Here is a 23850-nt window from a genome sequence, read left to right on the forward strand (position 1 = left end):
ATACAATAAATACAAATTTCTACCATCTATTCATGAAACCTTTTAAATTTAATTGAAAACTTTTAGTTTTTATTTCTAAACTAGTTAGGTAAAAATTATATATTGGGCCTCTAAAATTTGGGGCCCCTCTAAAATTGGGGGCCATGTGCGGTAGCCCAGCTTGCACAACCTAAAATCCGCCCATGTGTCTAAGATGAGTGTGAGTTGAGTTATATCTTTGCTATATATATTTAGATATGTAAATATGTGACCCTATCTATATCTATACTTGCGTGATCATCTTTGATCCTACGTGTGTTGATATGTGTAAATGTCAAAACTACTATTTTTCAAACTTATACGTAGTATTATTTTACAAGGTTGAGTGAGTTATACTTAGCATTTTATGCTAAAGGATTATTTTTCCTTGTTTTCTTGATAATCCCTTTCAAGTCTAGCTTAATGCATGACGAGAGTACGATTACAGGTTTTCGACTTATTAGTTTTCTTTCTTTAATTTAACCCAAGTTAGTGACCTTTGAGTTTGGAAGTATTTTATTAATGATATGATCTTTAAGTCTTTTGATTGTAGACTTGAATAGATATTATTGAAGTTAACTTTTTAAATTGCTTTGTGTAGTAGAATGGCTATGGAATTCTAAGTTAACATTTTGTTGAGTTGTGGGTTGTCTAATGAGTAGATGTTTGGGTCTGCCTTATCTTTATTGATTAGTTTGTGGAAGTGGGTATCTTAGTAGTTTAGCTGGGCAGCTATCTAAGTATGGATGGTTGCGGCAATAGCATCCCCAATCAGTTAGAAATGAATGATCCTTTTATCTATCTTTACTTTTATCCCTTTTATTAAGTATTGAAATAACCTAGGCTCGGAAGAGTGAATTTGGGGAGTGTTACAGGCTTGTCCGACGTCCAACTGCCAACAGCATGACTTAGTCGGAGAGAGGAGACACAAGCATGGAAAGGAGAGCTTGGTCTTGCCAAACCTAGATGGCCTGAGTAGGGTTGGATGCAGTGGTGTGCTGTCGTCGCCGAAGGGAAGCAAAGCCGACGGGCAAGGGTTTGTACCATCAATGAAAACCATTAGATCATGCCCATGAAGAAAGAGAACAACTTGAGTTTTCCAAGAGAAGAAATTCTTGTGAGTCAGTTTAATACTGATGAAGTGGTGGGCAGTGGACAAAGAATTTACGGTCGAGGAGACCGAAGAGATAGCAACATTAGAGACGGTCCGTTCAGAGGAATCAACAGAACTGTCAGCCATGAGAAAGAAACCCTAGCTAGCTAATACCAGATGAGAACTGTATCAATTGTATTGAATGAGTTGATTATAATAGGTACAAACTATAGGAATATATACAAGAGAGAATCACAGTGAGACTAGGATAGGGAGTCATAATCTAACTCAAATACATAGAGTCCTAATAATACCAGTTTCATTAGATTAATCCTAAGCCCACATAACCCTGACCCCAATCATTATTGTGTGAGCCGTGGTTCACACAGACCACGGTTCAAAAACACATAAAGTACATTATTCTAACTCATAAAATACATTATCTTACCCCAGAAATTTCATTATTCTTAACACAAAGTACATTATACATTATACATTATTATAACTCATAAAATACATTATTCTAACACATAAAGTACATTATTCTAACTCATAAAATACATTATCTTACCCTAGAAATTTCGTTATTCTAACGCATATAAAGTACATTATTCTAAACGACGTCGTTATTCTAACACATATAAAGTACATTATTCTAAACGACGGCGTACAGGACCACGGTCCATACAATAATTTGTCACCCTACCCCTAGAACCGCAAGTCAAACAATCGACCCACCGGTCATTTTGAGTACTGCTTACAATGTAGTATCTATGCATACATATTTTTTCAGCCTATTGAAGCACAAAAGAGTCAATACACACATTGAAGTTCAAACATATGACCTCCTATTTGGGAGAGCCACATAGATGTTATTGAGATGCAAGCTACTCGGTGTTGTTATTATGGTCCACTGGTACCAAATTGCTCCCTTATATGAAAGGTGGTGAGTTCGTCGCCTCGGTGGAGGCGATTATAGTGGCATTTTATGTAATAACTTGTATATGTGAGTAGCCCTTTCCCTTATAATAAATTAAAAAAAAAAAATTACCCTGATGTATTACTCAAGTTTAATTAAATAAATATTTAAATCAATTTGATTATCATCAAACCGAGCCCAAGTTCAAATAATGCAATCGTTATGCGTTGGACCCGTGTCCAGCAAGCCCGTGTCCAGCATGCTTGCTGGACACGGGTAACAGTGCCGTTAGGCACTGTTATCTTTTTTTTTTTTTTTTTTTTTTTTTTTTTAAATTTCAGATCGTTTCATTGTAATAGTATATGTTCATAATTTTATTACTATATGTTAATAACTATACATTCATAACTTCATAACTGTACGTTCATAACTCTATAACTGTACATTCATAACTCCATAACTGTACATTCGTAACTCCATAACTGTATATTAATAACTCCATAATTGTACATTCATAATTTTCGAAGCTCTATGTTCACAATTTTAGAGCTCTATGTTCATAATTTTATCACTATATGTTCATAATTGTAAGTTCATAATGTTAGAGCTCTTTGTTCATAATTCGATCAATAACTGTACATTCATAATTCCATACTGTAGATTCATAATCTCATAACTGTAGATTCATAACTCCATAACTGTAGATTCATAACTCTATAACTGTACATTCATAACTCCATAACTGTACATTCATAATCTTCGAAGCTCTATATTCACAATTTTAAAGCTCCATGGTCATAATTTTATCACTATATATGTTCATAATTATAAGTTCATAATGTTAGAGCTCTGTGTTCATAATTTCATAATTGTATAACTGTATATTCATAACGGCATAACTGTACATTCATAACGGCATAACTGTACATTCATAATCAAAAAAAAATAACGCCGTTAACGGCAAAACGCGCGCGAATTTTTTTTTTTTAACTAAATGACGCGTTTTTTTTAAAAAACGACGTCGTTTTGGGCCCGTGTCCACAATTCAATGTGGACACGGGTCCAGGGCATAATTTGCCCAAATAATGCGTTGAGCAAAATGTCAACTTCTTAATAGTTAATACTCAACTCCAATAGCTAGTAAGCCTTGTCAAATTTTGTTATGATACAATAACCATAATCAAGAGGTAATATTAAATTTTGTTATGATGTTTTATTAGCAGTTCTGCAAAAACAAAGCACATATTGCAATAGCACAGGCACGATTAAACATCAGAACTCAACTTTTGCTATAATTCTCAGAATAATTTTTAATAAAAATAAAAATAAAAAATAAAACAGAGGTTAAGATTTCTCATATCACCAATGCAAGTGTCTCAATGCCATAGCATTTTACTACAATAATCTAACACCACGCAGACAGAAATCTCCAAGAAAGGCCAGTGAACAAAATGTTGAATAAAATCCCAACTCACAGAAGATACCAGGTAATATGAACCAACCGAGAAACACGACTAGACTGTCTACACATTTGATGAGGTGCCAACCCTCAATTTTCGTTCATATCAATCTGAATCAGCAGACACGTCTCCATAAGAAACCAAGCCGCCCTTTGCAGGGGGGCTCCGGGATGGCGATATTGACTTCTCCTTGTTCCTCAACCTTGGAGATTGTGATCCATTAGGTGACCTTGACTCTGATGGGCTCCTGCTCCTGCTCCTGCTCCTGCTTTGAGAGGGCAACCTCTGCCTCTCGGCTCGTGGCGATGCACGATACCTTTCCACAGGAGATGGACTACGAATAGGATTCCTGCTATCACGGCGAGACCGGTAGCGTATTGGACTGCGTGATACACTGTGAGACCTGCTTCTTCTGCTTCTGTATCTGCAAGTGTTCCTTGATACGATGAATATTATATATATATATATATATATATATATATATATATATATATATATATATATATATATATATATGATGTGACTGATGATTTGTATAAAAAGGTTGGCAATAATAGAAATGTGTAGACAAAAATATGAAATCCAAAATATCATACAAACCTAGGAGGAGTTCTTCCTCTTGGTGGACTCCTGTAGCGCCTGGGGGACCGTCTGTAACTTGAATATCTATGAAGGCAGAATTGGAGGTAGGAAAAATATAATCAGAACATTAACAAATTCATCTTCTAGTCAAGAAGTTCGTAATTAAAAGCCTCATTTTTACCTATCACGGTCACTGCGATTATAGCGGTATGACCTCACTGGAGATCGATCAGGAGAACGACTCCTGTATCTACGTGCATAAGAGTACCGCTCACTGAAGCCTCTCCCCCTTCTTATGCGTTTGGGAGATCCACCAACAGGACTTCTAGAAGAGCTCCTACCATGATCAGAGATTGGTGACCTTCCCCTGCGACCGGCACTTACAGGACTCCTTGAGTAGCTTCGGCGATTATTCCTACTAGGACCCCTACCTAGACTTGGATGAGGACTTCTAGAAGGAGCCCTACCTGAGCTTCTACTAATACTCCTTCGAGCAGACCTAACAGGACTTCTGCTAAAACTCCTCCGATCAGATCTAACAGGACTTCTGCTCACACTTTTCCGAGATGGCCTAACAGGGCTTCTGCTAGCACTCCTCCGAGAAGGCCTAACAGGGCTTCTGCTCACGCTCCTCTGAGAAGACCTAACTGGACTTCGACTTGCCGACTTCCAAGATTTCCTTGAAGAGATTCTAGGTGGGCTGCGGATACTTCTAGGAGGCGAGGCTGAAGGACTTCTGGTTCTGCCTCTTCGAGAGTTGGCTCTGACTGGACTCCCACTTACACTTCTGCCTCTAACTGGACTTTGACTAATACTTCTAGCTGGACTCTTGCTGCTTCCACTTCTCACTCGGCCAGTACTCTTCTCGGGGACGCGATGTGGGCTTTCGTTGATACTTGCACTCCTGCTTGGACTCCGTTTTGGGCCAGCACTCGTACTCCTCACACTGTGTTTTGGGCCAACACTTGGGTCTCTGTTTAAACTCCTGGGACTTATGCTCATGCTTTTACTCATAGATCTTCTAGGACTAGGGCTTCGACTCCTGTTTATCAACTTCCAATATAATGGCCATTCTGGGAGGATTTGTAACCAAAAGAAAAAGAATGTGTGCAAGAAGAAATGGAAGCAAACCTAGATTTCGCTGGATGATCATCCACCACATCAGGTTGTCTATCCTGATGACTCTGATCATTATTTTTATGCCCACCGTTTTCCTTGAGGATATCACCTTCTTCCCTCTCAAAGATGTCACTGGAATCTCCCTTCTTATGAACAGAAACAGCTTCCCGATCCTCAACAAGAGATTGATTTCCATCTGCAGAAGATTAGCAATGCAATTACATCATCAAGATATCCAAGAATAGGTAACTAAACGAGCAAAAGTTGTGAAAACTAAAGAGCAACATTCATATCCAAGGTATATTATTATATATGCAAAATAGTCCTAGAAATCAGGTAATAAAAAATTGGAAGGAATAACAGAAAATTAGAAGTATAAGACATTTATCTTTAGCATGATCAATGTTAATTTACAGTCAATAACATCAATGAAGACCACGTTATTGGAAATTTGGAATTTAAAACAACATCCAATAACTGTGTCCAATGATTCAGTTGATGGAATTTTTTTGTGAAATAGGATGTGTACCTCTGTTTAAATACCATAGGTGTTTTACCCAATCAAATATGCATTTGCATTGAAGTTTCTGATATTCTAATTTCTGCCGAAATAATTAGCGCCACTATTCAAATTTGTTCTGTTTTACAAGTACTTCTAAAAGTCTAAAACTATTCTTTCAGATTCTAGTTATCATACCTAAATCACTAATATTAAGTATTAAATCAGTCTCATTTGAATGCAAGTTGAATTGGTGGGAGTCTGATCTGGAACAAAGAAGAAGGTGGCAGATTTGAATGCTGAACCATGCTGAAGGAGGGTTCACCTAGAAGGGTGGACCTTTGTAGATTTAGGCTCTTTAGCCTTGTGGTTTTGTAGGCCATTTGGCCCTTTATCATTTAGGCCATCTTTGATCCTTGTTTTGTAAGGCTTTTGCCTCTTGTAATCTTTAACCATAGGTCTTTGGACCTATGGCGTCTCTTGTAAGGCTTTTTGCCCTTGTGATGTGGAATGAAGTTCTTGGTTCTTTAAAAAAAAAAAAAAAAAATGTCTCATTTCATTTATTTTACCAAAACAAAGAAGAATGGAGATCTCATTGGAATCACAAAAATATGCTTCCATCCTTCTAATATAATTTCTACAGTGACCTTCAGATTTAATTTGGTTTATTTTAGTCTTGTTTGACACCTTGATGTAATCTAGTGTGCAAGATGCCAAGATTGATCCAAAACCAAATAAGCCAATTCACAGATCCAGTAGATTCTAAATATCATTAACTGGCGCAGACATTTTATGGAAAATATATAATTGTCAGCCAAAAATGTAAACGTGTTAAAGTTTAAGGAGAAAATGTTAAATACCCAATTTCTTTCCTGGGATTTTATTCCTCCCATCCAATCCTTTAACTCCATCATCGTTTTCAGAACTATTTTCAGTCTCACTATCAGAAAGGCTTTCTGATGATCTGAAATAAACAAGAGAAAGAAACACAAGCATATAAAAGTTAAACTTCTTGGATAATACCAAACCACAACATGAAAAGAGAACCAGAAACAATCAGCTTAAGTTATGCAATATATACAGCATTTTAGAATTTATATAGTTATATTAAAAAACAAAAATAATAAAATAAAATAACATAAAAAACATTGGCATCACAATATGTCCCCAGAAGGTATGCATTAAGCAGAAAGTTTTGAAAGCCAACACATATTGACCAAAGCCAGCATCAACATCAAATTTGGGCAGGAAGAGACTGTTAACTAATGATGTATTGAAATGTACACTACATATAAAAACACCAAGACTAAAAACAGATTTGGTGCCTAAATAAGAGGCATAGGAAAGGCAATAATATTTTCAATGATGGCAATGGATTATAGCTTATTCATGTTGAAGATACCCCAATAAAAGGGATCTTGAGCAAAATGCAGTTTTCAAAACTGAAGGACATAACTGAAAATGGGTGCAGCAGATTATTAGGTTACTGGAGAGAGCAGCCACTAACGCAATAATATAACATACATAATAGACATAGGAAACTAAATCATTAAATAATACCTTCTTGATCTCCGCCTTTGTTTCTTATCGCGCCTCCTGCGGCTTTTTTCACTGCGATGATCCCTTCTTTTTCCATGTTTATGCTTATCTCTCTTAGATCTCTTCCTTTTCCTTCGCCTGTCATCACCTGATGAGCTGGTTTCGGTTGAAGTGGAAGTAGATGTGTAAGAGAGATCACCAGCATCTGTAGAGCTATCTGATTCTGAAGACTCCGTCTCACTATCAGTAGAACTATCCGATTCTGATGTATACCGCACCTTTTTTTTTCTTCGATCCTGGTAAGATTTTTTCTGTTTTCTTTTACGGTAGGTTTCATGATTGTTGAGGGTAGAAGCAACCTTCCCCAACTTCAATTTATTTAGGTTCCTTACATCTGCATGCACATGAGGAAAAAAAAATAAACAAAATAAAAAATTAATGCTACATAGCGAAACACAAAAAAACTAATGAAACATTGACCAAATGGAATTGCAAGTACAAATGAACAATTGGATATTTGGATTTATAGTTTCTCAGTTCAGAACAGAATGATAGGCAAGCAAATATAATTACTGACACAAACTCACCCTTGGGGAATTCACCAGAATCTATTATCTTGACCATCACATCAGGTTTCCCTTCTTCATTTCCAACATTTTCAATCTTCTTAAGCACATCATGGCCTTTTAGAAGCTTGCCAAATACAACATATTTCCTGCAGTGTAACATGGCATAAGACAAGCCATTAAATTTGTAAGGCATTACGTAACAATGAGGGTCTTCAAAATTCAAATAGCACTCAGGAATACTGCCACTTCACAGGCAAACGGCAAACCTGTCAAGATTATGATTAGCACCGAAGGTGAGTGTGAATAGAGAACCACGTGTATCACGGTCAGCAATTGCCATAGACAGGAGACCAGGGGCATCATGTTTCAGCTTTGGTGGCTCATCTGAAAAAGTGTTACAACTTTCACCTGTTAATTATTTGGAAATTCAAATGGTTGATTTGTAATAGGGTGCTTTGAGAAGAATCTAGAAATAACTTTCAAAACAAAGAGAATGGGAGGGCAATTAATCAAGAGACAACTGCCAGTTTCTTCCTGCAACAGAATAGTAAATGTAACAATTATAAGCACAAACACCACATGGAGCATTTGACAAACAAGAATAAAACTCAAAAGAAACAGGAGGAAACTGTAACCATACATGGAACTCATGAGTTTCTATTCGAAAATAATATATAATATGGAGTAATAAAATAATAAAAGCGATATATACACAAATTATATAACCTATCATTATAAAACAGGAAAAAAACACCAAATACCATTGTATTGAAGCTCCCATGCTTGAGAATAAGATCAAATCAGCCACAACCTTCATAGTCAATGCAAAAAGGAAATCCATTTGCTTTCAAAAGGAATTGATTTCTAGCTAAAATAAGCATATAACTATTTATTAATCAAATAAACACAGCTAGTAGCATTAATAAATCATTCATTTTTTGCCAAGTTCAAGATAAGCAGTAATATTCTAATGGCACCTCTACAGAATGTGTGTATCAGATGATTATCATGTAGAATGCAACAATTACAGCATAACTGACAACAAAGATGAAAAACAATTCTCACCTGGGAACTTTGTGCCATATATACTTTCTCCATGATTCCCTGTAAATCAGTAAAGCAAATTTAATTTACTAAAATGCTCAATCAAGCAAATAAATAAACAAATCAATCAAAAGGCATTCTTAAGTTTCAAATAGACTATAGCTAGAAATTTTCATTTATTAATACAAGACCTCTTGAGGTGACACTTGTCAAGAAAGACACTTTCATTTTACCATGAAATAGCTTATTGCATTGCTCAACAAGACAAGTGACCACAAAGAGACTCACCAATTAAAATAAAAATCAAAACTCATAAATAGCATAAAAATGAGTTAATTCTCAATTTAGTATTAGACTATGGTGGCATTTCCTAATTTAGTCCTCAAATAATAATTTGACCTAATTTTGCCATCAAAAGGCTTAAATGGGTTTCGAGTCATTTTCTATTGGAGAGGTAATATTACTAAATTAAATAGTGTATATATATAATATATATAGAGGAAAATGCTTTCTTCCCCTCCAATATTTTCCCTTCAAGCCAACACAAAGTTTAAAATATCGCCAGACGTTTGCAATAGGTCTGGGTTGCAAAGTTCCAAGCAAAGGTCTAAGGTTGCAAAAACGTTCTAGGTTGATTTTCTTCTTTCTGATTTCTTTTTCCTTCTTTTACCATTATTAGGGTTTAGATTTTATGGGTCAAATCTATTGAATTTATATATATTAAAAAAAAAAAAAAAAAAAAAAAAAAAAGGCCTGCTATTTTCAACCCAAAACCTAGGAAACACCTCAAAAAAGCTGTAAGGTGCACACAGGGCATGCGCCCTTACTGCACAGGGTGTACGCCCATACTTTTGAGACAACGGATTACGCCCCTGAGAATAATGGCACCATCTCAGTCTGAGGCATGCCTCAAAACCGCCTTTTCAAACCTTGGTTGTGCCCATTTTAGTCTTTCATTACTAATTCCCCCTCATTTCCATACAATATGATGGCTAAAAGGTAAATTAGTATCTCTCAATAGATTTCCTGTTACTAAATGGCTAAGGATTAAATTGAAAAACACCATCATAGTCAAGAACTAAATCGGGGACTAACCCCATAAAAATTGAAGACAATATGTTATTTCACAATCAAGCATCCCATTTCTACCTAAACAAGACTTGCTTCTGTCCTTACACTAGCAACATTAACACAACTTGATTGACAAAGAAGACTTACCATCTTGCCTGAGAAAGTCTCCAGCCTGTAGGGAAGAAAAGGGAGAAAGAGTGTGTTAGCAGCAACATAAAGCAAAACCTACATATAAAACAAGCTTTGTGTATGCCATAATTCATCAATTTTGAGGATGTACAATGCAGTAAGTACAACCTTAAAAACTATATCACAAGAAAAGCAGTTGTGACCATCAGCCCTGCATCCTACAGCATAAACAAGGATAGCTGACTAAAAGGAAATGGCCATTTCTAAGTGATGTTAAACTAGAAACCAAGACTCATCCAACTGGAATGCATTCAAATTCTTATAGATAAGAGCTGATGCACGACTGAGCAAAATACATACCTGAGCCATGGACCCCTTGACAATTCGGTGGAAAAGGGTTCCTTTGTAGTGTAAAGGTTTGCCAGTTCTATCACTGATTCCTTTTTCCCCTGTAAATAAACTGTTAGAGAAAAGAACCAGGAGGTATTTTTATTGACTAGAAAATAAAGAAAAGAAACAGGAAGTCACAAGACTTTCCCCAACAAGAGTTTTAGGCTCTTGCCTAGCTACTAAAGCTTAAATACTAAGGAAGATTATTGGATGATTTACTCTCATCTAGAGATTCTAATTTAGAGTGCTAGGAAATAAATAATTATAGAAAGGAGATGATTGTTGAGATGATTATGCCTCTATTTATTTTAGTCAAATCCCTTGAGTTAAGCCTTCCTTGTATATTCTGATTTGCCTGATTTGCATCCTTCCTTTTTTTTCTGAGTAAACCATCTCTTATTTTGGGTGCGTATCATTGCCACCCACCAAAGAAACAGCCTTGTCCCCAAGGCTAGATTGGAAAGACTGCCCTATATTGTCCGGTGTCGATTTGGTCAGTTACACCAGGCTCGTCGCTCGTTTCGTCCTCGTCATCCTCTGCTGCAATTAGAGTTTGCAAGGATTTATTCGGGCATACATGAAGCGGACTGTACGGTTGCTGACAACGGAAACAAAGTCCTTTGGCGCGCATGTCCAGATACTCTTTGTTAGAATAATGTCGTGCCGGAGCTCGTGATGTTGATGTGCTGGAATTGCGTACTGAAGACTGCATAGCAGGAAACGCAGGTTGTGTTTGGGAGGAGAAGGAAGATGTGTGATTGCTGCCAGAGAATTGAGACTGGGTTGGAATGGGTTTGGGCTGTGAATAATTCAAAAAAGAATTGGTTTGGTAATTCTTCCCATGCCCATTAGACCAAGTAGACCCACTATGTGAAGGAATTATCTGGAGTGCTGCATTTTCTTCTTGCAGATTGCGTCCAAGGAGCCGGCCTGTGGAGAGAAATTCAATTTCTCGTTCTGCCGCCCGAGCGACACGCATCGCTGTTCGGAGATCTGTCACATCATTCGGTCGGAGCCGCACCCGAATTGCAGGTTTCAAGCCATTGAGAAAAAGCCCTAATTGAATGTGAGGAGCAAGTCCAGGAATTTGGGCAATGCGAGCTCGAAACGCAGCGATGAATTCATCCACCAAGCCTGTTTGACGAAGAGCGGCAAGCTGTTCAAACGGTGGCCCAGGCAATTCGTCGCCAAATTCTTCCAAAAGGTCATGTGTGAATTGAGTCCAAGTAAGAGTGGGTTGTTGTTGTAACCATCGGAACCAATGTAGAGCTGCCCCCTCCATACTAACGAAAGCTGTTGGGACCTTCAAATCCTCTCGAGTGTGATGAATGGCAAAGTACTGCTCCACTCTAGCTAACCACCCAATTGGATCGGTGCCTTCAAATGTAGGGAGTTCTGTTTTTCCAATGGGTAGAGCGAGGTGTTGTCCGGCTGAACATGTTCTGGGAGAGAGGTTGAATTCGGTGTTGGGATGGAAGTTGATGAAGCACTGGCATTGTTGTGCCCTCCGCCTTGGAAGGAGAGAGGGAGGAGATCAGACATCCTAGCCACAGAAGCTTCCAAAGCTGCAAATCGATCGTTCAATGTGGTCAATTCAGTACGAATTGCATCTTGGTTCTTCTCTAACGTCTCTATGCGGGAATCTCGTGTGTTCGCCATCCAACGGCAGGTCGGACCAATTTGTTAGAGAAAAGAACCAGGAGGTATTTTTATTGACTAGAAAATAAAGAAAAGAAACAGGAAGTCACAAGACTTTCCCCAACAAGAGTTTTAGGCTCTTGCCCCACAAGAGTTTTAGGCTCTTGCCTAGCTACTAAAGCTTAAAGACTAAGGAAGATTATTGGATGATTTACTCTCATCTAGAGATTCTAATTTAGAGTGCTAGGAAATAAATAATTATAGAAAGGAGATGATTGTTGAGATGATTATGCCTCTATTTATTTTAGTCAAATCCCTTGAGTTAAGCCTTCCTTGTATATTCTGATTTGCCTGATTTGCATCCTTCCTTTTTTTTCTGAGTAAACCATCTCTTATTTTGGGTGCGTATCATAAACATCTTCATAGATCAGAAGTGGACTTCTAATTGTGGGAGAACAGGAGCAAATCCACAGTGAAGGTAAATAAAGAGTAGATTAAGTATACAAGATATAAAGATGGGTGAATCAACGATTTGGTCCCCCACTTATTCGCGACTTGTCAATGTTGCCCCTGAATCACGTATTCATCGATTTAGTCCCCGAAAATAATTGTTTTTCGTCAAATCAGTCCCTATGGCCGTATTCCGTCAAGTCTCAGGCGAGAGCTCCGATTTGCCCTGGGCATTTTGGTCTTTTCAGGCCTTCTTCTTCATTAACTCTGACCAAACTTCGCTGGAGAAGCTCAAGCTCGCCGGAGGGAGCTCCATCTCTTCCGCCGACGTCAGCTGCACCTCCGATGGCTTGCCTAATTAACACCCATGGTGTTATGAATCAAATCCAATGGTAAACAAGGAGAATTCTTCCATTCCTTAGCATGCAATTTGAGAATCTCAGCAAACAACCCTTTTTTGCCGTATCTCTCCATCTTAGCTCTCTCTCTCGTTCCTCTCCTCCGACGACGAGCGCCGGCGATCCCCCGGCAGATCGCGGCGACAGGCGGCGGCTAGCTCCGTCTCTCTTCTCTCTCGGTAAAAGCTGAGCAACAACCAAACAAATCCCTATCTACCTCTCGTCTCTCCCTTCTTCTCTCGGCTAACTCACGTACGGCTTCAACAACATCCGACGGCGAGACAAGGTCCATGGACCTACATCTCCCCTCCCTCTCTCTGGTGAAATCACGAAGAGGCGGAGGCAGCAGATCGGAGCAGCGACCTCCGCCCCTCTTTCTTTTCCAGCGAAGCAAATAGATCGGCGGCGGCGTGGCAAGCTTAGCTTTGTTTTTCCGGCGACCCTTGCTCAAGAGATGGCGGCGGCGACCTCCCCTTTTCCCGGCGAGGCAGAGACGGCAGTGGTAGGTCCCTGGCAGTTGATCCCTCCCGGCGAAGCAGCAAACCGGCACCACGACTGGATGACTCGCCGGAGAGTGACGTTTGGGGTCAACAACTCATCATCGGAGGTGAAGCTGACTTCGGCGACGATGGAATGAAGAAGAAGGCGTGAAAAGACCAAAATGCCCAGGGCAAATCGGAGCTCTCGCCTGAGACTTGACGGAATACGGCCATAGGGACTGATTTGACGAAAAACAATTATTTTCGGGGACTAAATCGATGAATACGTGATTCAGGGGCAACATTGACAAGTCGCGAATAAGTGAGGGACCAAATCGTTGATTCACCCTATAAAGATTTAATTAATATCATCTATGGCCTAAATATGCATACTAACCAAAAACAAATAATAGAGAAAAGTAAATTTATATGGAGTAATAAATCAGCAGATTCAGCACAAATAGGGGTTTGGCAAAGCTAATTTAATTAGGTTAGTGAAATTATAGATTAAATAATCAACTTTTTATGTGTTTACAAGCTAATTATCATAGATGATAAAGCACTTAGCTTATCTAATCCAATAATCCAAAAATAACATGGGGAGGATTACAAATTATTCACAAACCATAATCATAAGCCTTGCCAGAAGGGTACATGCAAATGTACAGATAGAATGGGAAGATATAGAGAATTAGATAACAAAGAATGCAGAAGTTATTAGGTACAACTGCATAAAACAAATCCATGTGAAAAGATAGAAACAACTAGCACTATCAATATATGCAGAGATATGAGACCTGTACAAAGTGCACGAAAATTTTCTGCAGTTTTTGGAGCAACATCAGTGAAAAGCTGCAACAATGAACAGTATGTCAGATGTACACTTGTCTTACTGGTATGAAGTTTGGATATAATACAAGAGATAAAAAACTTTGCCATTCAGTACTGATTACTGAAAATCTGAAATACCTCAAAAATCATTCTTCTCTGTGGATAACCATCAATACATACATCCAAGAACACCAGTGGCTTCGTCCTTCCCATTTCTGTATCTGCAAGCACTACCAGTATAGGCAACAGTTACAAACTTACAATTAGACCGATAAAACCTATTCAGTAATTTTTTTTATTGCAATAATAATAAAAATTTGAACAGTAAAATTAACATTTAGTCAAGGGAAACTACTATGCCTGAAACAAACATCCGCATAATTTGCACACAATATTTAAACATGCCAGTTACTACATCAATCAATTGACTTTAAATGGCAGCCCAAAATTTATTAAAAAAGAAAAAAGAAAAAAAAAAAAACTCTTTTAAAAAATCACAAACCAATACCACAAATCCCAAGGTCAATCATGAGCATTACAGCCCTATCCTGTGTATAGGTTTCAATATGCCAAAGTCATAACTAGAGAGACTAATGAATTTTCAACTAATAAGAAAATTACCCTTAATTCAAAATCGCTTAAGGGTTCTCTCCCAACAACCAACCATGTCTAATACAATTAAATCTGTTTTGCAAAAACAAATTCCAAAAAATAAAAATAAATAAATAAATAGAAGAATCAGCATACACTCTAACAAGTAGATTTTACTGTAAAAGCATATGGAATAAAACCATCAGAAGAAACCCCAAGCTTCAAAAAAGAAAATACGGCAAAATCAATGCATTACATCGGCGTAAAGTATTTGCTTGCCAGAGGAAAAATAAGACGGAAAGATTGTGAGATGAAGATAAGAAATGCATCCATCTGTAGAGAGAGAGAGGGGTTACCTGAGAATGTCTAGAGCAGGAGAAAGAAGTGAGGATGTGGAAGTTAGAGCAGAGATAAGGAATATATGTTAGGGTTTCTTTCCTGTCTATAAAATCTAGTAATTTCCTACTACGAATGTTATTCTTCTGCACCAAAAAGTTTCGAATAAATTCTGCTTTTTATTTATTTTTGTGTTATATCAAATTACTACTTGAAATTTTTGATAGGAAAATACTTTATTCCCCTCTTAAATTTTCTCTCTATGATGTAGCTTTCATTTATTGGTGTGATGTATTGGTAACGAGTTAATTTCAGTCATAGTCTTCCGACTATTGTAATTTTTCAAAATTGGTCCTTGTCTTTTAATTTGGACGAAATAGGCCATTGACTATCACATTTGTTCCACAATTGGTCCTTCTGTGAACCAACCGTTAAATAGGCGTTAGTGAAAGGGGTAAAAGGGTCATTTCCACATATTGTTTTCTTCTTCCTGATTTAAAGTGCACGTTGATGGTCAGATGCGGTGGGTGTCGGCATTAGGTCGGTTCTGGGTTCCCTTTTGCTTGAACGCTTGTTGGTGGATTACGACAAGAATTCCAAGCTTGGATTTACTGTGTATCCTTCGCCGCAGGTTTCAACCTCCGTTGGCCTGCAAACAAGAGACCTCAACTTGCGCGAGCTTGTATGTTTCGCAAGTTAGGCCGCAGGTCAACCTATAAGTTAGCTAATATTTTTTAAAAAATTATAATTTTAAAATTCTTTTAAAAATCAAAAAAAAAAATGTAACTCATTACTACATTCAAATATTTCTAAAGGATTTATACTTTTAAAAATCATATTACACATTGTTGTTCATTGTAATGTATATAATATAAATATAACTTAATATTTTAATATAAAAAAATTAATACAAGTTGTGATTGTGATTAAAACATCATTTTTTATCAAATCATAGTATATATAAATTAAAATTTAAATGTTTTTTCTAATTATATATTAAAATATAGTATATAATTTAATATAAATATTTTTTATTTTAAAAAAGTTTCTTTAAAAAAAAAAAGTTTTTGAAGTTAACTCATGTGGCATGCCAACCCTCATAGGGGGGTTATGGCCAAAGAAATTTAGCGTGGACCTGCTCACATAAGATAGAGTAATCAATAAATATAATTATATTGTAAATAGATAAGTAGAAACTTATATATTACTAGCAACTCTGTATCCGTATTTATATAGTAGTTTAGTCATTGTGCAATGCCCAAATAAGATATCATATATACATACACACATATACATTTATAATGACATCTATTAATGATAACTTTGACTTATTCTCCTTTTATTTACCTTCACAATTTGAGCCAGCTACAATATGCTTTTGTACGTTATTCATTGAAATCATTATACCACTGCTCTAACATAGTAGCCACTTACTAGCCATCATCGCTACCACTGCTCCCAATGCAGTAGTTGCTCACTAGTCCATCATCGCTAACATTGCTTCATCAATACCATGTGTTCTGTCAAAATGCAAGTGATGAAGATAATTGTGGGATTTCTACTTAAGAATGTATATGGATGTGAGTAACTTATTTGGGGTACAATGTGGGATTTCTATTGGGAAATATCTAGGGCTTCTTTCTCTCATTGGCAGAAAAAAAAAAAAAAAAAAAAAAAAAAAAAGAAGATATTTTGGGATTTATAAAGGACAAAGTGGTGGGCAGAGTTAGGAGTTGGAACAATAAGTTTTTATTAATGGCGGGAAGGGAGGTTCTACTTAAGAATGTAGTGCAAGATATCCCCATTTATGCAATGAGTGTTTTCTTTCTACCTATTGAGATGTGTAACGAGATTGAGGTGACTATGAACTCCTTCTGGTGGGGTTGTGAGAGTAGGGAGGGAAGAGGGATAAGGTGGAAAAGTTGTGTGTTCCTAATAAAATGGGTGGAATGGGACTTAGAAGGCTTAGAGAATTTAATATATCCATGTTGGGAAAACAAGGTTGGCGGTTAATCCAGTTTCCAAATTCTCTAGTTTCTAGGTTGTTCAAAGCAATATATTTCCCTTATCGAATGCAGGGGTTTAACTCCTTTATCGAATGGGTGAATGTTCATTATGATCTTAGCTGCTGTAGATTGATTATGACTTGCTGGAAAATTTGGTTTGATTGGAATGAGAAACTCTAAAATAGAAGGGTAGTTAGTTATACTCAATGTGTGGATGAAGCTGACTATTATTTACAGGCTTGGATTGAGGCTAACAATGTTCAAAATGCCTACAGAGAAGATCTAGAATTACATGTGAACATTGTAGTTTATCTTCTTGCTAGAGATGTCATTGGTCGTACTGATTAGGTGTTCCTTTTCCTGCTCTTTTTGATGTATTGTTGGTTGATAGTGCCTAATATATGATATTATTTTTTCTCTAAAAAAAACTCAATCTCCCATAACAACTTAAGCTCATCGATTAAAGGTTGTAGATGCACATCAATATTAGCATTTGGGTTGTGTTCTCCAGGAATAATACAAGTTAAGAATGTATATGGGGGAGCTATAAACATTGAATGTGGAAGATTATATGTAACAACCATAACAACCCAACAAAAATATGATTTAGCGTTAGTTAAACCAAATGGAAAAAAGTCGTCAACACACAAAGCTAGTTTGATATTTCAAGGATCTGCTACAAAGTCAAGATACTAGTTATAAAAGTGTTTCAACGCTTCACTATCAGAAGGATGACACATAAGACCTAGTTGGTGACGATTTTCATAATGCCACTTAGGTGATCATGGTTTAAACTAATGGTCACCATACAAGTTACAATGCCTCTCAATGATATTAGACTTATAGTATAGCATTCAACTATTAATACAACAATCAATCATTTCATGAGAACTTTGAAATCAATTTCTCTTAATCGTAATACCTAGATGGTAATCGATTATCTATACCCCATTATATACTTATTGTACTCAAATATTTGATCCATTGCTAGCTACATAATGTTAAAGGTTGTTTGATCTTTATATTTATCATCTTCAACGCCTATGACAACTTTTTTTTGTCAACACAATTAGGGGACAAAGGTTGACTAGCAATGTTTAATAAATCATAAAAGTTTTGTGCACTTGTATTGGTTCTTTTTCTGGGTTATTATCCACATTAAATAAAATAAATAATGAACCACCTACATCAAACACCATTATTTCATATTGATTGTTATCGTTGAGTGTCTCCAAAAATTGTTCATTTACTATGGGAATAGGTTCACTGCGAGACATCCATATCCAATAATACAATTCAAATTCCTTTTTATACAAGCAAACACATACATCATCAGCATACATGTGTACTCTATTCTTACATTTACTATAATGACACCTCATTCTATTTGTCAACTCGTATACTGGAAGTAGGGCTGAGCAAAAACCGAGAACACTGAAAAACCCAGCCGAACCGAAATCCGCAGCAATCCACTCGATCCGAGTCGAACCCGAGTTTTTAAAACCGAACCGCCATTTGAAATGACATCGGTTTATAGGGTTCGGGTAAGGGGGGATAAAATTGCATCCGACCCGCCCGAATATCCGAACAGAGCTAGGGTTACATATAACTTAGTTCTATACGGCGTCGTTTGGTCTATATATATATATATATGTGTGTGTGTGTGTGTGTGTGTGTGTGTGTGTGTGTGTGTGTGTGTGTGTGTGTGTGTGTGTTGATAAGGTTGAAAACGTCAGGTCTCTCCTCATTTGCAAATTGTGCAGTTGATTGCTAATTTGCTAGGGTTCCTTCTCCCTTCTCCCTTCTCCCTTCGCGATTATGAGTTCACTCAACTCTCAACTCTCAATCTCTAAGGTTCTAAGACTATGAGTTCTCTATATTCTAGAGTCTTTACTTCTCTGTCTTCTCTGAGTTCCACACTTCCACACAACCACCCATTGTGTAGTCTGGTATTCGGTCTCATGTCTGGTGGAAGTCGTACTGGTCACTGGTGTAGTGGTGCTGTCGTCGACTTCGACTAGTGATATCTGTACAAAGAAGCCTTTGTTCTCTGGGGTATCTGTGAGAAACAAAGTAAATCGGCAAACCCTAGTTTTTTAAATTTGATTTCCTAAAGTTATTATGATATTATGCGAATTTGTGATATGTTATGTGAATTTCTAGTGGAAGTACTAACTGAGTGACTGTTTTTTATTGCAAATCCTAGTTTTATAAAAATGATTTCTGAATTGTTTTTCTCATACTCTGAGAATTAGTGATATGTTATGTGAATTTATGGTAGAAGCACTGACTGAGTGACGTTTTATTGCAAACCCTAGTTTTATAAAAATGATTTCTGAAATGTTTTTCTCATACTCTGAGTATTTGTGATATGTTATGTGAATTTATGGTGGAAGCACAGACTGAGTGACTGTTTATTGCAAACCCTAGTTTTATAAAAATGATTTCTGAAATGTTTTTCTCATACTCTGAGACTTTGTGATATGTTCTCTGAAATTTCCCATGTTGAAATTTCAATATATTGGTGGAAGCCCCTAAGTGTGAAATCATAATAATGATGGTTGATGAACATGAGCTGTATTGTGACAACCCAAAATTTAATTTTATAAATTCGGTTTTAAGAAATTCCAAAACAGTAATTTTCACTCTATAAAATTTTTGCGATAAAATCGGTGTTTGAATAAAATATTTTGAACCACTTTTAAATAAATTCAACACCGAGACTTATTTTAAATCTAAAATCCTAAATTCTCGGGTACATTGCGTACCAAGTTTTTAAACCAAAAGTCAATCTGAGTGAAATTGGGAGAAATCCGAGAAGCCTAAACTAAGTGGTTGTCTAGAAAGTATTTTTGGAAAAATCTATTGTTGACCCCAAAGTTAGCCAAAATTCATTTTTAGTCTATGGTTCATGATACAAGGTGAACCACAAGGCTTTGTCTGATATTTTAGAAGCAGGCAAAAGTACCCATTTTCCCTCAACCAATCATTGGCATTCTACCCAGGGTTTTGAACCCTATATAAGCTTCACTATCCCTTTGTTTCTCCTGATCTCAATCTTGCCTCTCCAAGCTCTGTTAAAAGAAAAATCAGACTCACAGTAAGTGTTCTAGTATTCATTCTCAAACATCCATTCCCTTTATTTTCCTTAAGGCTTCATCTTCATTGCTTCCGATCTCTGAGTTGCTCCCTTAAGTTTGGTTTGTGTGGTTTGTTTGGGGAGTTTAGATGTTGAAGGAAGAGTTGTCTGAGTTGAGAGGAAATGGAAGTACACACAAGAGGAGGCAACACACAAGGTATAACCCCATGGACTCCCATAAGCTTATTTTAGACTCTGTGAAGTCTATTTTAGTGATTAAAATGCTTAGAAATGCTAGATTTTGTTGTGTTTGAGCTAATAAGTGATCTATTGTTGATTTATGATGTGTTTTTGATGATTTGGGAGTGTTGAAATGCTTGAACTTGCTTTTACAGATGATAAGAGGCTCATCTAGTGCATAAACAGTGTGCACCAGACAAGCTCACGGGCCTAGCCAACGGCCCTAGGCAAGATCCGTTGGCCAGCCCCGTGAAGAGGCGGCCTCAAGGCACGACCTATGGCAAGGGCCATGACCCTGAGCCGTGGCTTGGCGGAGCCAAGAGGCGGGCCTCCTCGAGGCCCGCCGAAAACTCTACCAGGCTGAAACTGTGTAGTGGCTGGGCCCTTTGTAGCTCAGCTACGTGTCGTTCGAACCGGGACTCGCGGACCCTTGAGGCTCGGACACTCGAGATCGTCACGACGCACAAGTAGAATTTGATTTGGTTGATTTTGGAGTAGAATTGAGTATATTACAGTTGAATTTGTGAAGTAGAATGCTATGACTTGTTCTGAGTATGTTTGCAATGGCTGAAGTTATGAAGTACCAGACTTAGCTTTTACTTGAAGAGCATGACAAAATATTTGAGTATTAAACTAAGAAGCATGCCTATTATTTGATAAGTTTTTGCTAGATAAGCATGCCTAAATGCCTATTGAAACTTGTTGAGATTGTCTGCTAAAGTGTTAGAAATATTGAAGTATGCAGAGTATGATTTCTTGAATGCTAATTTACAGTGAATGAGTTTATGTTGAGTATTTTGAGTTCAAGTACATGTTAAATACTTGCTAAGTGTTTGCCAAGAAGATTTGCTAAGTTATGATTTATAAGCATGATTAGACAATTGTTGAGAGTTCACAGTGAGAGAAGATTTGTAGCATATTTTACGGTAAAGTGCATATTTGAGCATAATTTGTTTTGAAGTGCATAAGTGGGTTAATGTAAGCCTAAGTATTCTTTCAAAACCTTATATCTATTTTGGAAAATCATTATCTAGTTGCATTGAGAAGTTGCATGATAATTTGATATCCAATTTGTGAGAAAGAGAAGTTGTTTGAGATTTATGTGCATGAGCTTGCATAAGTAAAGATTCTTGCATAAGAAAAGAAATTGCATGAGAAAGAAGTTGCATGAGATATATAGGTTAACTATCTATTGTGAGGAAAATAGTGTTTTGGAGGACCGTTAGGACTATGTCCTTTCAGAAGAAAAGAGAAAGCAAGAAAGTTTGAGAAAAGAAACAGACATTGCGAGCCGACAGATTTACCATGTAACGAGGCGTATTCCCACATTACTAGGTTGGATACTACCCGTTCGGCTTGGAATCCTGGTTAGTGGGTGTGCACACTAAAAGTACGATACCTGATTCCACAGAGAAAGCAAGAAAGATTAAGAACCAAGAGAGTGGTTCTGTGGGCGAGTTGAGTATTAAACCGGCTAGATTGCCGAGCATGTATAGGTCCATTCATGAGTCATGAAGGTCCTACCTCCCCCACGAGTTAGAGGTTCCGTAGATACGGATGTGGCGGATGCACAAGATTGCATCGTACGCTAGGGCTTCGCTACGGCGGAGTACTTGCCTTGCACAAAAAGAGAAACGAGAAGTATGAGAAAGATTAAGAAAGAAGAGAAAAGCTAGTCAATGTGACTCAACAGAAAGAAACAAAGAAAGCGAGTCAATGAGACTCAACAAAAAGAAAGAAGAAAGCGAGTCAAGAGACTCAAGTGAAAGAAGAGAAAAGCGAGTCATTGTGACTCTAAGAAACCTCCACAGAAAAAGTATTTCTTTTAAGAGTGAGTGTATATATATCTGTATATACTTATACTAAAGCATCATGTTCATCTTATTGCATGATTAAATGATTTACACGTGTTGCATGAAAGTAGGATAAGAAGCATGACATTATATTGTCTCTTATTGAGTATATGATAGCATGAGATTACTTATCGAGTATATGTTTGCATGAGGTTGCTTATCGAGTATATGTTAGCATAAGATTGCTTAATGAGTTATGTGATAGCATGTGATTGCCTATTGAGTTATATGGTAGCATGAGATTGCCTATTAAGTTATGTGATAGCATGAGATTGTCTATTGAGTTATATGATGATACGAAATTGTTTGTTGAGATATATGTTAGCATGAGATTGCTTGTTAAAGGTTAAGTATATTATTAACCCTCAAATGAGCATGATTAGAGTATATCGCCATGATAAGACTTGTATGTGCAAGCATGAGATGGTTGATAAGCTAAATAATTGAGAAAGCATGCCTATTTGATAATTAGGTTGCAAGCATATGGAAATCATGTTGAGCATGTTTAATTGTTGCTTAAGTGATTGAGAATACTTGATCTAAGTGTGTGAAACAAATGTTTTCCAAAAGTATATACTGTAGTATTTTACAGGGTTGAGTGGCGTTATACTTAGTTTCGTGCTAACGGGTTATTTTCTACTTGTTGTTTGTTAACACCTTTCAGGTGAGCCCAGTTCTTGAGAGCGATCGAGTTAGATTAGATTAGCTTAGCATGCTAGTTATAGTCTAAACTCTTATCAGTTTTGTTAGTTTGAAACTTGGGTTGTAGACCTATCCAGCTATTTTGATGGTGCTAGACACCGGGGTTTCATTCCCCAAGTTTATTTTAAGTAGCAAGTTTGTTGAAGTTTAGATCCTTTCTTAGCCTGTGCAATCACCGTGAAGGGTGATTATGGCTGTGACACCTCTATTAAGTTGTTTAGTAAGTTTATTCCGCTGCCTTAGCTTATCTTTCAAGGTTAAGTCTGTTAATAAGGTTTAAGAAAAGTGGGATGTTACATGTATAATAATTATAACAGTCTCTGGAAAGTGAAATAAAAACCCTGAATTTGGATTTCATTAAAAATGTATAGTTTATGGATGTATGCCCTTAATTGTATTGAAAATGATGACACAAAATAAAATAATTATGTATTCTTGTAAAATGATGACACAAATGTGTCTGATTCTGGAAGGCTTTCATGCTCTATGTATTTGTGTGGCTGACTGTGACTCTGTGAGACTGTCTATTATTCTGGAATGTGAATCCCACTATGTGTACTGATAGTTAACCATTTTTTCGAAGGATAATATCTGTACGCCTGGTAGTCAACCTCCCAATTCTTCAACTGGGGGACCTACAGTGGTGGAAGCCCAAATTGTTGAGCCTAATGATCAATAGAATGTGCAACCTCCTGTTGTAGTTCCTAAGAAAAAAAGGAAGCAGGTTGCTGCCAGATCTAAAGTATTGGATCATTCTGAGAGAATAAATGACAGTAATGGTGTTACTATAAAAGGGAAGTGTATTTATTATGCAA

The 23850-nt window shown here is 37.0% G+C and overlaps 1 protein-coding gene across 7 annotated transcripts; it reads right to left on the reverse strand.

The window, feature by feature from the left end:
- Positions 1–3356: 3356 nt before the first annotated feature.
- On the reverse strand, positions 3357–15281 carry LOC109174607 (peptidyl-prolyl cis-trans isomerase CYP95-like). Of its 7 annotated transcripts, none has more exons than XM_019323850.1 (15): positions 15176–15281; positions 14367–14458; positions 14195–14249; positions 10403–10491; positions 10061–10085; positions 8864–8902; positions 8065–8182; positions 7817–7944; positions 7251–7623; positions 6551–6654; positions 5204–5387; positions 4864–5114; positions 4254–4833; positions 4091–4156; positions 3357–3914 (listed from the first exon to the last, which is right to left on the reverse strand). In XM_019323850.1, the coding sequence occupies exons 2-15, from the start codon at positions 14439–14441 to the stop codon at positions 3596–3598; spliced, it is 2406 nt and encodes an 801-aa protein (XP_019179395.1). In that variant the 5' UTR covers positions 14442–14458; positions 15176–15281; the 3' UTR covers positions 3357–3595. The 7 variants fall into 7 exon arrangements, with proteins under 7 accessions (XP_019179395.1, XP_019179394.1, XP_019179390.1 ...); XM_019323849.1 differs by adding an exon at positions 14850–14912 and having other exon boundaries at positions 4254–5114; positions 14367–14443; positions 15176–15272; XM_019323845.1 differs by having other exon boundaries at positions 4254–5114.
- Positions 15282–23850: the final 8569 nt, after the last annotated feature.

Source organism: Ipomoea nil, unplaced genomic scaffold (assembly GCF_001879475.1).
Source record: "Ipomoea nil cultivar Tokyo-kokei standard unplaced genomic scaffold, Asagao_1.1 scaffold0642, whole genome shotgun sequence".
NCBI classification, from domain to species: domain Eukaryota; kingdom Viridiplantae; phylum Streptophyta; class Magnoliopsida; order Solanales; family Convolvulaceae; genus Ipomoea; species Ipomoea nil.